The sequence below is a fragment of the Mustela nigripes genome, chromosome 4, assembly GCF_022355385.1.
Source record: "Mustela nigripes isolate SB6536 chromosome 4, MUSNIG.SB6536, whole genome shotgun sequence".
In the NCBI taxonomy this organism is placed as follows: Eukaryota; Metazoa; Chordata; class Mammalia; order Carnivora; family Mustelidae; genus Mustela; species Mustela nigripes.
The window spans coordinates 68734453-68750595 of NC_081560.1; the positions used below are offsets into that span (position 1 = coordinate 68734453).

Here is a 16143-nt window from a genome sequence, read left to right on the forward strand (position 1 = left end):
TCTCTCTCACACACACACACACACACGCATGCAAACACACATACCCCCAACAAAACAACAACAAAAACAAAACCGAGGATGGAAGCATAGACCTAGTTAGAGATAAGTGATTATACTATGACACTGAAAAGTTTAAGAAGATCAGATCTAAGAAGAAGTTTCTGGATGTCTCAAAAATTAGGTAAATAATTTTCAAAGCAATAAATCTGACAAAATTAAGGGTATAAACTTAATACAAATTTTTACTGTGTTTAAGTTTAGAGTTGCACTTTAATTCTGGTTTTTGTACTTGATTGTTTTTGTTATCAAACCGGGGGAGCAGGAGAGAAAACTCCATGTAGGCGAGAAGTGAAGGCAGTTGGTATGCACCACCTGCCTTCTTCGCGAAGATCAGCACTGAAACAACAGACAAAAGCACAGTTGTAAGAAATATAACAGGAAACCAACAAATGGAAAATAATTTACAGGAAAAAAAAAGACATACAGGTGTCCAGTAAATATCCTAAGAGGCTCATAAATAAGAAATTAAAATTTAAAAGCAATATCTCACATCAATTTATTAAAGATTTTATAACATGACATTTAGTCTTGCTGAGGGTGCAGTGCAGTACAGGGTTGCTGACGCTGCTAAGGGGGTACAAACTGATCAACCTTGTTGAAGGGCAGTTTAGCAATGTGTTTCTAAAGCATTTAAAATGTAATGCACCTTGACACAGCAATTCCGCTCCAAGGAAGTAATTTCAAAGAAATAATCTGAGGTAGTCACAATGGTTTTTGTATAAAAATGCTAATCTGATCAACACCTTGAAACAACATACTAGCCTAACAATAAGCAAATGACTTCTCTATATAATACAACAGCATAACGTACCCCTTAAAGTCTGTTGCAGAAAAGTGTTTAATGATGTGATACAACAGAATGTATTAGTTAAGTATAGGCTCTGAAGTCTGATACGCTAGATTTATAGCCAGGCTCTGCCACTTACTTGCTGTGTCCATAAAAGAAAAGCCAACAATTCCTTATATATATAACAGAAATAATAATATACATATTTAATCATAGCTATTAGCAATAATAACTAATAAATTAATAAAAATAATAACAAAATATAAAAAGCACGGACACAGCCTGATATATCATTCACAGCACTCAATAGATACTATCTTAATGAATAAAAAGCATAAAAACCCACAAAGCTATATATTCAACTGATCCTTAATTTCATTAAGTAAGTAAACAAAGGCATAATATGCACAGAAAAAAATCTGCAAGGAAATTTTAGTATAGATCAACTCTAGATGTTGGGATTACATGCAATTTTTATTGCCTTCTTTACATTTTTCTCTGTTTTCTAAATTTTCAATAATGAACATGCATTTACATTAAAACTTTAAAATGTTTTCTAAAATTAGCAAATGTTAATTTGACACTTGAGGATAGGATTTCATAGTGACAGTCTAAAAAGTTTTCCTTTAGACTAAAGCATTATAGCACTTGTTTTTTATTAAAGATACACATGTGCATAACAATAAAATTACTAAAGGTTCTGGACTCAAGGATCTAAAGTCTATAACCCAAAGCCAAAAAGGCATGGTCTCAAAAAAATATAAAGGACAGGGGAATTAGTACACAAAGCTTTGAGCTTCTGCTTGTCAACAGAAATTCTGCAATGCTTCTTATACACAACTCACTTAAATAAGCAGAAAATAAAACACTATGTATAGCACTTGCTAATTTTCTTAATTCATCTGTGTACACGTACTTTTGTTCATGCAGGGGAAAAAAAAAAAAAAGTCTGGAAAACGTACCAAAAGGTAAAAACAAAAAACAAAAAATTGTCAACCCCTAAAATTCTATACACAAAGAAAATATATCTTAAAAAAAGCGAAGGTGAAACAAAAAGATGATTTCAGGCATAAAAATTGAAAGAATTCACCATCATCAGACCTGGTGGTAAAATGTTAAAGGCAGTCCCTCAGGAAAGGAAAATAATACGAGATGGAAATATGCAACTCACAAAGCAATGATGAGCACTGGAAATGATCCCTGAGAAGACAGAAGTGACCCAAGCTCTATACAAAGCACTCGGTGCAACAGGGACCGGGACAACAGATATTTGGCACAGATTTGCTCTTTGCAGTCACACCAGTGTGAGGAAGAGGCAGCCCATGATTAAAATGCAGGTTCCTGATCCTACATAATTCTTCCTGCCTGCCTCAATACATACAGCATTAAGAGGATGAAGAGAGCTCAGTGCTATTTGATTATTATTTTCATTAAAGGAATATTTATTTTAAAAAGTCCTCATTTCAAAAGTGTTACATTCATTAAAGGAAAAAAATGAAAATCTGATACACAATTAAAAAACACCAAGGAAATAAAACCACCTTTAATTTAAAAGAGAGAGGGAGAGAAGGAAGTTCTAGTGAGTTTGATATTTTGAGAGGCATTTTAATTTACCATTTCATAGAGAAAGACTGTGTGGTGATTAAGGCGGAGACAAACTCAAGAAACTAAAAAGAAGCAGAAGAGGGAGGAGAGGTAAAGAGGACTAGACAGGGGATAAGAGAAGTAACACTGGTTAAAAAGAAAGGGTAGCAATTCGGGTTATTATTGCCATCATACACTGACCCTACAACCCACTAGACCATAAACCAGCAAGGTATTTAATACAAAAATGGTTGCAACAGTAGAGAAAAAGGTTTTCCTACAGTAACAGTGATAATCTCTCAAATCTTGGTTCATAATTAGAAGCACAAAACAGACGAGGCATGAGTCCTGGTGGTAAAAATTAAATGGACAGCTCTCTGAAGCAGACCATCCCCGAGCACAAAGACTACAGATGACCTGGGCTTTCTAAATGTTTTATAGAAAGACACAGGAAATAGCCTGTTTTTCCCCGGAAACACTGCCTACTGGAATGGAGTGGACAGGAATGTCGCTGGCTGGTCATAGTTTTTGTGTGCTAGTAAACAACAGTGCACAACTCCTCACCCTCCACTGTATTCGTGATCTCCCTCAGCTTGGAATCTAAAACCCAGACCAATGGGGGTAAGCTTACAAAAATACATACGCTGGACGGTTCCCGGCTTTGTTTAATGTTCCTGGATCGTTACCTACTGACATGATGTATCTGGGAAGGGGAAACACCACCACAAATTCCACCTCATGGGGCTTATGTCAACAAAGCATAAAGGAAAGGGAGACCAGCTGGAGCAACACTAACCAACTCTGGTCAACACAAGTTCCCCCGAAATGCCACATAGTGAAGTTTTAAACGTATATTAAAATATGTCCATATCAAAGCAGTAATATCCCAACTCTCTAAGGGGTGAACAAGCAAAATATTTGATGAGGAGAGTGACACGAGGTGTGTGCACTGAGAGGAAACCCTCGACTACGGGATTACGACAGATGGACACAATTAAAACAGCAGTTTCCATTCAGGTTGTCCCGGGCCTGAGGGGCACCCCGGGGACACAGATGGGTCCTGCCCCAGGGGGCATCTGCTGCAAGGGAAGTTAAGAGTAAAACTCTTCATCTTTTTACATGTTGTTGCTACCCAAAGCTTGTCAAGAACAATTAAAATCCTCTGAAAACCCTGAGAGGCTGGAATGAAGGTAAAACTACATAACACCCTCCTTTCACATTTGATAACTTTTTCAAAAACTACTGACCAGGATAGTGTTCTCAAATGATGACATGCAAATGCCTGAGAAACAAACCTAGGAGCCAGAAACAAAGCAGATCCCAAATGCATTTTTAATTTGCCTCTTTAGCACAGTGTCATTCCCATTGTTTGTCAGGACTTACTCCATCCACTACCAGCATTTTCAGTTGTGGTATCTTCAAGTTGATTTTGCTTTACAGATTCATGAAAGAGAACTGGAGAAATAATTCATGTCCTGTATACCAATCGTAAAATGGATGGCAGCAAAGCTAATGGTTTTATCATTAACATTATTTTTACTAAATATTAATTTTAACATAATAAAAGATTTATTATTTAATAATAAATAAAATGTACTTATTAAGATTAATATTTATTTTACTAAAATTAATCTTATTTAATGACCCTTGTACTTATTCTTTTACTAAAAATGTAAAACTAAAACAGATGGTGGAAATGGCTACCGACTCGTGTCACTTGGCTAAATTGCAAGTTACTCTGTAAGAGGCAGGGTAGCACAAAAAGGAGAAAGAGGGAGAGAAAAGAAAAAGAAGAGAGGAAGAGCGGCGTTGGGCAGGAAAATGTTAGGCCTAAGTAAACATTCTGAAAGTGGTTAACGCGCAAGTATTCAGATTCACTCATCAACAAGTACTTACTGAGCACCCCTATGCTTCAGGCATCATATGACAAGGTACAGACAGATAGGAAAAGCTTGACCAAAGAAAATTTCGAATGCAGAACACACTATCAAAAGGTAAGGAAGATTCAAAACTTTTTAACCACACCCTGGATGCACTAGAGACAAACACGGCAAATTTTCAAAAGTGCTCAAAATATGGTGAGTTTATAAGATGCTTAGAAGGGGTTAAAGCAATCAAAAAAGGTTTCCTGTGCGGGGGCAGTGAATGGGGAGAAGGGAGGAAAGAATGCTCTGGGTTAGTCTGTAAGTTTGTTTATTTAACATATCTTGAAGGTAACGTGACTGAATAGGAGATTAAATTGAAATGATTTTCTTAAATAGAACTAAGAAACTAAAGCAAAGAGCGCCTTGGTGGCTCTGCCAGTTAAGGACAGACTCTTGATTTCAGCTCATGTCATGACCTCGGGATCACGGGAGGGAGCCCACTGTCAGGCCGTCCGCGTCCAGCTCCACCAGCCTCCCAGAGTCTGCTTATTTCTCTCTCCCTTGGCCCCTCCCCTACTTGTGCACACACACTCTCTCTGTCTCTAAAAAAAAAAAAGAAAGAAAAGAAAAAGAATCTAAAGTGAGCGAGAAGGGTTCAAAAAAAAAAAAAAAACTTTAATCCTTTTAAATTATAAAGAACACCTAATCCAGAACTTTCATTTTGTCCATAACTGAGGTCTGAAGAGTAACTTTCCTGAGGGCACATGATAACTTTATTATTTTTAGTTGTAGTTTAATATATATACATATGTCTTATAAATTCTCTGTAGGAAAATGAAATATTCCATATTAGCTGAAATTAAAAAAAAAAAAAAAGCCCACACTGACTAGAGCCATTCAATATTTTGGTATATATTAATTCTACATTTTTTGAGAGAAAGAGAAAGAGAAGTTGGGGGAGGGATGAAAAATAGAAAACATATCCACAGAAGAATGGTCTCACACTGATCAAAGTGCTTCGCAAATCCTTAAAGGATATTTTTCTATATCCATCAAGTAGACATAGCTTTCAAAAAAAATTAACTTGAGGAAGCATCAACTGTTCGTTTTGTAATTATTTTACACTGATAAATTTTAAACAACAAGCATTTAAATATTGTGCAAATGAGCACAACAGTAATGCTGGAAATAATAATATAATTTTAAAGATGTGAACACTTCCACAGGTCTAATAATAAGACTATATATACACATATATATCCTTAATTTGTAAACACATATAAAACAAAAAGTATGAATTTAAAGATCTCTGAAGTTCCTCTGTACTTTTAAAATTTTATGATTCTATACATATTTTATATATCTTTCTATAGTTTTCCATAACATTTCTCATAATAACTATTTTTAAATAAATTTCAAGCTTATTCCTACTTCATTCAAGAACAGTTTCATACACCGACAGCACTGTGGAAGGTTTTAATTTACATAGGCATACTGAATGCTTACAGCAACCCTGCAATATAGATAACGTGAAAATTAAGCTGATTTGTTCAATATCCTATATCTGGTAAAGTAGAGGGAACAGAATGAGACTCCTGGTCACATGTTCCCAAAGATTCTGCTCATTTCACCAAATTGCCTTCCTTAGTATATTCACTGAGGCATTTATTAAGCATCTATTGTAACAACAGCAGGATTACTATCATCCTAGGTAAACATCCATTTCAAGGTCTGAGGAAATGCACACTGGGACTGACAGAGCCAAGTTCTCCTGCTGGTGGAAATACTGAACCTATGTAGGACGACAAGTAAAAAAATAGGTTAACGAAAAACAAACTTAATTTTAAAAGTGAGTGGTGGGAAAACAAAACAGTCTGAGTTTAGAATAATGGGAACTGGCTAAGTGCTGAATGCTAAAATTTCTACCTTTTCATTTTTTAATTAATTTCTATTTTGGTTTGGTTTTGTGGCCCATGTGACTTAAGAGAGATGGTTCATAATAATTTCATATTATTTGAATACTAACAACAAGAAGTATTTCCTATCATTGTGGAATAGTTTTTAATTTTTTTGTGAAACTTAAAGAGAAATGACACAGATTTTACAAATAAATTTTAGCTCACTTGGAAGAAAGTTTCTACATCAATAATGGGAAATTTATGCTACTACCATTGTATAATTCATTGAAAGGGTAAAGAGGTTATTTCGTTAACCATCTGAAAAATGGGGGAAGACTGTTAACAAATTATTTTGTAACACAAATATTAATATCCTACTTTGTTTTAAGTGTGATACACATTCACTCAACTGAGCATTCACTCAAAAGATTCATGTCAGACCTTCTCTATTCAAGTGAAGGCTATACAAATAAGGCTACTGACAGATGTGGTCCCAAACCTCATGGAACGAGACGATACTGGCGGGGCTTTCCTTTTAAATAAATCAATTTAATTCCCCTTAGACAGTATCTGTGTATATCAATATGTACACTTAGGATTATGAAAGAAATAATGCTACTATATGTCCCACAGGAGATTTACAAATGATTTTCAACATACTTGATCATTCCTTGATAATATGGTTAAGTGAGATACACTTAAAACTTGAAAAAAAAAAAAAAATCAAAGCCAGTTACTCTGTGCTCTTAAAAAAAATAAGATGACCTTCCTTTGAATTTGGCCCTCATCATGCTGGACCTACTTTTAGTTCTACTGCCAACCCCTGCTTCAGCCCCAACCTGATGCAGCAGAAATGTTGAGTGGGGACTCATCAGAATCTTTAAAGATACTTGCAGGCTGAGATGACGAAAGCTAAGACTTAAAATATCAATCAGTCAACGTGCTGGTGTCCACCCAGATTACCCAAGGTGGACACTTAAGTAAAGACTGTTGGAGTCCTCTCCAGAACATTTAATTCCACAGGTTTAGTTAGCACTCAAGAACTTGTGTTTTCAGACAGAATACATTTTGAAAAATGTGATTTCCAGAATTATCATCATTGCAGGGTTAAGGTTCCTATTATCCCTTCTACCTCTGTCATTCTCAAAAGTGCCAGAAATATTATCACTTGTCTCAATACTTCTGAAGTGAAAACTATATGCTGATCTCCACAGGACATATTCCCAAACAATATACACCCACGTTTCTGCCCATTTCTCACTAGACAGAGGGATGACAGGATAGGATAGGTACCAAAGCGAGACAGACGGAGACAGAAGACCCAACCACCCATTTACCTAACATACATTAAAGAAAGCAGGCATTCTACTGGCAAATCATAAAGTAATTCAAGTGTTTTAACCTTTTCCATTTCTGAGACACACTCTATAATTGTCCTAAAAAAAATCAAAAGAAGAAAGCTACCACTGACAGAAATTTCCAGTAAAGTTCCTAGAAGATTTTAGTTATTAACACCCGTAGTTAGCTTACCTGCCATCCCTCTGAGCAGCACCACCTTCTGTTACTGTCTTGACAAATATTCCCAGCTTTTCAAGTCCGGCATCTGCTCCAACACCCATTCCAATAATGCTTATACCAAGTCCATCCTCATCTATGAAAAAGGGAAAAACAATGCAACAACCTAAGTTTTACACTAGCCCACAATTAGGTGGTGAGACCTGGGTTTTTTTTGCTTTTAGTTTTGTTCTTCATGGACTATATGACACATTCATGACACACTTGTCTTGGCAGAATATTTTTTTCTATGCTGCTGGGGAGCAAAGATGTTAAACAGGAGACCCCCAAAAGGCTTGTGAGTTTAATCTCATTTTATTACTGCAGTTGGCTATTCATTTGCGATCCCAAGAAAAAGCAGTAATTTGATCATGGAGTAATCAATCTGCCTTAAAACACACCCTCTCTAAATAATACATTTCAAACATAAAGGCATACATACCAAAACACATATATATTATTTTAAATGAATGTGATCATAATATATCTAAAATTTCCCCTTCATTTACATGGTCTTTGGTTTTTTGGTTCATGTCCCCATTCATGTTTAATAAGGTAGCATGTGTCTTTCAGTACTTTCCTACTATCCAAGCATTTAAAGTATCAACAGCTACAATATATATGTATATATGCATATATATAAATGTATATACATATATGTATATGTATGTATAAACAATGGCTCATTTTTCCTTCCTATTTGCTTTATACAAATAAGATCGTATTAAAGCTAGTTCTCTCTGCAGCTAATTCAATGATACTTCATGGATATCAACTTACATAGCCTTAAATCACTTCTAATGATTGTATAATATTTCATGTTGAGATGGTATCATAACTTATACAACCACTTCTCTACTGACAGGCATTCATTTTAGTTTCCATGTTCCTCTTCTGGTGAACAAAACTGACAAAAACGTTTTTAAATTCCTTTACAATAATGTGTTTATCCATATTTCCATGAACATATGTATCTTAACATCAAGGAAATAAAAGATAAAAGATAATAATAAAAGATTTCACATTCCACATTTTTTGGTCAACACTGAAAGTTATTGGTTGATAGCGTCAAAGTCTTTGGAACCATACTGTATGGGCTACATAAAAAAGCAGACACTCTCTAATCAACAGCAAAGGGTTGTCAAAGGAAAACTGGCTCATCCAGTCAGCAGAATGCTTGAAGCTTTTAAGACTTCTTAGCAATAACATTTAATACACTAAGCATTCTTAATCAGTAATCTCTTGAACTGGGCTGATCTCATTGATCATTACTACTTGTCATCAACTTCTGCTTTAAGTGTTTCTAAGTCCAATTTATAATCCTACATCTGTATTCTACATATTGTTTGGGAAAAGTGTGATTTGTTTACTCAGTTGTGTGCTAAAGAGAGCTCCGTAGGGTGTTCTCCCTGGAGGACCTGATCAATGTGATCCCCAGATGAACGTACTTCTGCGTTGACTTTAGGCAGGGGTGCCCCTCCAGCATGAGAAGTTTAATGGTGACTACTGTACAAGTCATCACCGGAGAAGTTCTTTCATTCCTTGTATTTAAAATGTCTGCACACATGTGATTTCCCACATTCGTTTCATTCTCATTGTTTCTCTGGTATCGATACTCAAGTTCATCCAGAGGCTTTCTCTGGTTAAAAATTTTCAAAACATTTAGGATTTCTCTCCAGTAAGAGTTTTCTGGGGAAAAGAAAAATTAGATCTGTGCTAACGGCTCTTCCTCACTGGTCCCATGTGTAAGTTTCCTCACACGCACAGGAACCGTCCTATTTGTATGGTCAGCTATACAGCTGAACTCTAGCCCACATTCATCATATTCCTAGAGTCTCCTGGTGTGGAAATCTACTCGTGTTGGTGAAAGGATGAATGATGACCCAAAGCCTTCCCACTGTTTACATACATGTAAGTGTTTCTCCCAGAGTGTTTGCTCTTGGTCGTTTAAGGGATGATCACTGCAGACTCGTCCACACTAAATAATGCCATGAGGCTTCTCTCCCATATGAAATCTGGTATATATTAAGCATTTAGCTGAATTCTTGTTCACATTCATTGTATTTACAGGAGCTTCTCTTCATTATGAATTACCCCGTGTCAAGCCAATGTTGGGCTATAAGTGAAACTTTCTCACATGCAGTACATTCAAAGAACTCCTTTCAAATGTGGATTCTCTGTACCATCATGTCATTAAATAGTTCCTTCCTGTAAATAGCCTGCATGAAAATTATGTCTTCATTTTTAAGTGCATTTCCCTGCCTGAACTCAGGCTTTAGTAAAATTATCTTTCTTCCTGCCTTAGCAACTCTGTTGCTCTCACTGGAAAATTACTCAGATTTGCAGAGCTGAAAACCCAATTGTTGGAAAAGTGATAGTAGCTTGAGCCATCCTCAATTCCAGGGCTGACTGCCTGAAAGATAAGATGTATAACGGAGAGACAAAGGAAGAACACAATCAACACTGAGACCAGATACCTCATTTCATCTCTGCACAGCTTTCTGTGAGATGTGTCAGGCATGGGTGAAGTCCAGAGCCCTATCCTGGAAGGCCACGGATTCTTGTGCCTGCCAGGAACCCAGGAGCCACCTGGTCTTCCTCTGTCTATCCCCTCCTAGGGAGAGGCCAAGCACTAAGTAGGCACAGCAGCCAGGAAACGGCAGAAAAGACTGTGAGGCTGAGTTACTAGGAAAGATGCTGTCACCACACAATGAGCTCAGAGCTTATTTTTTTCTCTTAGGAAAGAAGCTCATGTTGGCTTAGCATTCCCCCTTATCGCTCGTGAGATCTGAGACTGTACTCATAGGAGCATGGACCATTAGATGTCCTCTTCAGTCAACTGCCATGTTTTTCTAATGAGTTTTCCCTGTCTTTTTTTCCTTTTTGAAGGTTCTTAGCATATTATACATATTAGCTCCATGTCATTTATGCCAGAACAGTTTGTAAAGCACCCTATTGCTCCTAAATTAGAATACCATACATGTCATGTAGTAAATTCTCATGCATACTAACATCTTTCTCTTGATTTTTTACCTTGTTCCACTGATCACTTGCTCTGTGAATACGATTTGTTCTGACTATAGAGGCTTTACATTATATTCAGATATTTAAGAAATTAAGACTTTTCACATTCTTTTTCAGACTTCTCTGAGGTCTTTATTTTTCCATATATAATTTAGTATTACAGTATGCAATCCGCTCTCCCAATCAACACTGATGGCAGTTCTATTCAAACTGCATTAAATTTATGTATTAATTTATAGGTATCACAGAGGAAGAATAGGAGGAACTTTTCCATACTGAGTCTGTTCATCCAAGAATATGATACATCCTTCTATTTGTTTACATCTTCTATGAGTCAAAAAGATGGATTTTCAACAGATAAATATTGTTTATTTTCATGATTAATAAGCATTTTGTTCTTTTTGTGCTACTGTAAATGAAACATTTCCATTTTCATATTTATGTGCTTGAGTAAATATAGAGAAAAAATGATAAATTTTCTTATATGTATGTGGCACCTAACCTCCTCTTACATATAATCTTATCAATTCTAATATTTTAAAATAAGAGTTAGTTCAGCTTCTCATTACAGTTTTCATATATGTAATTATTATACATATTATATAATAAAAATCAGCAAAAGGTTACTTTTCATCTTTTGTCTTCTACCATTTATACTATTTCGTTTAAAGAGCATTTCACATCAGACTCCTGGTCTTAACTGAAATACTTTATTTACTTTTTAAAATGCTTCCTTAATTTAAAAGTAATTAATTTATTAACTACTTCATTAATTTATTTACTTTTTAAAATGCTTCCTTAATTTAAAAGTAAATTTTTCTGTTTGGTATTATAATATATAGTTTGTATCATATTTAGATCTTCACACACTGACAAACTATCAGAAAGAGCAATTAAGAAAATAATTCCTGGGGCACCTGGGTGGCTCAGCTGGTTCAGCATCCAACTCTTGATTTTAGTTCAGGTCATAATCTCAGGGTCCAAAGACTGAGCCCTGAATTAGGCACCATGCTGGGTGTGAAGCCTGTTTAAGATTCTCTCTCCTCCTTTCCCTCTGCCCCTCCCCCCACCAAGTGTGCTCCCTCTTTCTCTCTAAAAATAAATAAATAAATCTTTTAAAAAAGAGGAGAAAAGAATTCCATTCACAATTGCATCAACAAGAATAAATTACCTAGGAATTAACTTAACCAGGAGGTGAAAGATCAGAAATTCTTAAAGCTGTAAGACACTGATAACTGAAGACACAAATAAGTGGAAAGACTGTCCATACTCAAGGATTCAAAGAATTAATATTAACAAAATAACTAAAAAATAACTAAAAAATAACTAAAAAATAACTAAAAATAACTAAAAAAACTTCCACACAGCGAAGGAAACCATTAACAGAATGAAAAGACAGCGTCCAGAATGAGAGAAAATACTTGGTAAGGGGTTAATATCCAAAATATATAAAGAACTCATGCAACCCAATAGCAAAAACCAAACACCTATTAAAAATAGGCGGAGGAAGCGAACAGACATTTTTCCATAGAAGACATACAATGCCACCAGTTACATGAAAAGGTTTTCAACATCACTAATGATCGGTGAAATGCAAATCACAACTACAGTGAAAAATCACCTTTTTAGAGTTAGAATGTTAGAATGGCTATCATCCAAAAAATGAGAGGTAACAAGTGTTGGCAAGGATACAGAGTAAGGGGAACCCTTGTGCACTGTTGCTGGGAACACAAACTGGTGCAGCCATTTTGGGGAAACAGGATGGAGTCTTCTCAAAAGACTGAAAATAATTTAGTTCTTTTCTAGCTTAATTTTCCTAGCTTCAACTTTGATTTTGTGAAAAACACAAAAGAGTCTATGAAAACATTTACTTACAAAACATTGTGTTTAAAGAAGAAAAATAAAACTGACCAAGTTACAGAATACTACCAACACCTGAAAAGCCCATTCTGTACCCCTCCCTGGTATCATATCTCTTCCCTTGGTAACCACTGTCCTAAATATTGTATCAATCATTCCCACCATTTTTAAAACCACTTATTAAAACCATTTATTTGTGTATCTCTAAACGTTACACCATTTAATTTTCACTGGCTCTGAAATTTAAATAAATGGAATTATACTGAATGGCTTCTTCTGTGATTTGCTTTTAATCTACCCCCCATCAATTTCATGTTTGTAAGAATCATACACACTACTGCATGGAATTGAGCCTCCTTCATTTTACCCTTTTCTGTCATTAATGAATATTTGGATTATGCTCATTTTTGCTATTATAAGCAATACAATGGCCCACAGCCAAATCCCACAGCTGATTTAGTATGGACCATAAGCTAGGACTGGTTTTCACATTTTAAATGAATGAAAAAAGTATCATTCTTACATCTTTTTAACCTCAAATGAAAAGTGTCTCTTAATGGGAACAATTAACCAGTCATGTCTGGTGTAACCACCGGTATTCTCTACATTTTTGTGACCTAAGTAATTTTATACCCAATAATTTGTTTTCAATTCTTTTCCCCTCACCTTTGCTGTTTAGCACAAGTTGTTTCTTTTCCTCCTTGCTAATCGGGAAGTAGGCAGGTGATGTGTCCTTTAGATCCTTAGATACAGCAACTTTCCTTCTTTCACCAGGAGAAGAGCTTTCTGGGACAGATACGGGATTCTTTGATGCATGAAACTGTATGTCTGCCTCCCACGTCCAATGTTACAAGTGAGAAATCCGATGCTAGTCTAATAATGTGGCTTTGGCAAGTACCTTTGCTTCTTTGTTTGCGCTGATTTGAGCACAGTATTTTGTAAAATTCCTACTTTATATGTTGATGATGAGGACTTCTCCCAGGCTATGCCTAAGTACAGGTGTTTTTCAAGTCCTCTCTCAATCAGTTGGCTAACCCCTTCCAAATAGGAGACTCCAGTCTTTTCTGAGCTCAGGAAAAATTCTTCCGTGCTTTGTCTAATAGGTCTCTCATCCTCTGTTGTCTTTTCCCCTTCTGGCACCTATAGTTTATATGTTGGGTCTCTGTCATGACTTTTCATGAATGTTTGCTCTGTTGTTTAAAAGAATTAGTTTGGCTCATTTCTTAGGCCTGACCTTCAAGGTCACCAGTTTGAATCTCAACAAAACCATCTTTTCCTCTTCAATTCCTCTCTACTGAAATTTTACATTTTAAAATCAGTGTTTTTGTTGTTTGTTGACTGGCTTAAGAATGTCCTTCTAAAGCCATACTTGATATCCTCACTTGGTTTTTCATTTGCTTCTTTCTGTCATTCAAGTTTTTATGTTTGTTCTGCTTTTTTGTAAGCTCTCTGAGATGTGATTATCTCCCTGCTCACTGAGTCCCAGTCCATTCCCTGGTGCCCATCTTACAGGACGATAAACACAGCAATCTCTGGGCCCCTGGGTCCTCACTTCCCACTACAAGCAGGTTAAGATTCCCAGAGCAGAAATAAAAAGGCAGCCCCTCTGCTCCCATTCTCCCTGCTCTCTTAGCCCTCTCCCCTCACAGAGGATTCTCCATTCCAAAACCCAAAATCAAAAGTCCTGCACTCCCCCACCTACTACATTCAGAGTGACCACTCCCTCTCTACCAAGAATGAAAAAAAACAAACACAAACACAACCACCTGCCCGCCTCCCTTCCACCTGCTCCTTCTTAGCTCTCACCAGCCTTGGCTCTTTGCAGAGATACCATCCAAACATCAGGCCTCACCCATAACTCCCTACTCCCAGCACCATCCCAGCCAACTAAAGCTGATGGCTTTCCATTGGAAGCAGAAGGGAAGAGTCTTCGAGTCTACCATCTATGCAGAGGTCATATCAACTACTTTTGAAATTTAATAAACAAATTAAATCCTCCGTGAGAATTAACACTTTATCCAACCCTTTGGTGGGAAAAAGGCTACATGTGAAAAAAAATAAAGTCATTTCTGTGTTGCTAAAATAGCCATAGTGAGATTACAAATGTTGTGGAGCTCACATACCTTTCTCTAGTTCCACTGGGAAAAGTTCCAGCTTTTCTACACGTTTTTCAAGCTCATACTCAGCAGAAGCAGCCACAGGGTCCACTTCATCGTTCCTCCTGTCATAGTCTTCATTGGAGTATGTGCTGAAAACCTGTAGGAGGAGGTCAACAAGAAGATGACAATCCAGAAAGAAGGCTTTCTTGATTAAAAAAAAAAACAACAAAACCTGCTAAGTATCTAAACATATATAAATTAAAAATTTTGTACCATTAATTTGTTTGAAACAATTATTTTCTCTCTAAAAGCAATGGAGATGTTAAGAAAAGGAAAACTCAATCAGAATTTTAAAAAACTTACATTTTGAAATGTATGCAGTTCTATCACTTTTAATGAACTGAGAGAAAACAGCAGCCACAGGATGTATTATTTGAATAGCAATATTCACTGCTTTTTTTTTTTCTGTTTGTTTTGTTTTATTTTTTGGCACAAAAAATAAACTAGAAATCTTGAAATTATTCTCAATTTGGTCTTTTTATTTTTATTTTTTTTTTAATTTTTTATTTTTTATAAACATATATTTTTATCCCCAGGGGTACAGGTCTGTGAATCACCAGGTTTACACACTTCACAACACTCACCAAAGCACATACCCTCCCCAATGTCCATAATCCCACCCTCTTCTCCCAAACCCCCTGCCCCCAGCAACCCTCAGTTTGTTTTGTGAGATTAAGAGTCACTTATGGTTTGTCTCCCTTATGGAATCAGAGTATACCATATTAGCTGCAATGCTCTACTGGTTCCTGATGGAACCATGAAAAGGACCTTGAAGCTACTACCTAAGCAAACATCTGCACTGAGTCCCTTTCATGCTATGACCGACACGTGCCCTGGCGTTGTGGTGTGTCAATACAATAATTATATTTCAGTCACAGAATCACTGAAACTGACTTCTATACTGTACTGAGCGGCTCGCTTTGGTAGCACATATATACTGCACAGAGCACGCGATGCTCTCATTTGTCCTCTCTTATTTTACTTGCATGTAGATCCATGCTAGATTCTCAGTGAGCCTTTCCACAAAATGACTATCAAAATACTGCTCAAAAGCTGCAGAGAACCAGGATGGCACCAGCTCTGCTAAATATTATGTCAATCGTTTCCTCCATTTTCAAAAACACTTATGAAAACCAAAACTTGATTGTCCTTATTTCTTCTGAGTTTGTTCTATTTGAAAAGTAACTAGAAATAGGTATACCATCCCTTACTCAAGTCTATATCTAAAAGAAAGAAATGTATAATTCACCAAGTCCAATGAACATGTAATAATAAAAACTAACATTTTTAAATTAAATTCAATAAATATTAAGTATCTGAACTGTTCCTGAAAAAACTCTATAATGTCTTCA

General features: G+C 36.1%; 1 protein-coding gene across 11 annotated transcripts in view; it reads right to left on the bottom strand.

Annotated features, from left to right (window-relative positions):
• The window catches only part of PPP1R9A (protein phosphatase 1 regulatory subunit 9A), a 299308-nt gene that overhangs the window by 125255 nt on the left and 157910 nt on the right, over nt 1–16143 (bottom strand). For all 11 annotated transcript variants that reach the window (XM_059396822.1, XM_059396823.1, XM_059396824.1 and 8 more), the window contains 2 exons: nt 14756–14888; nt 7725–7845 (listed from right to left, as the gene is read on the bottom strand). In XM_059396822.1, the coding sequence (XP_059252805.1) occupies nt 7725–7845; nt 14756–14888 (254 nt within the window). The remainder of the gene's footprint in view (nt 1–7724; nt 7846–14755; nt 14889–16143) is intronic.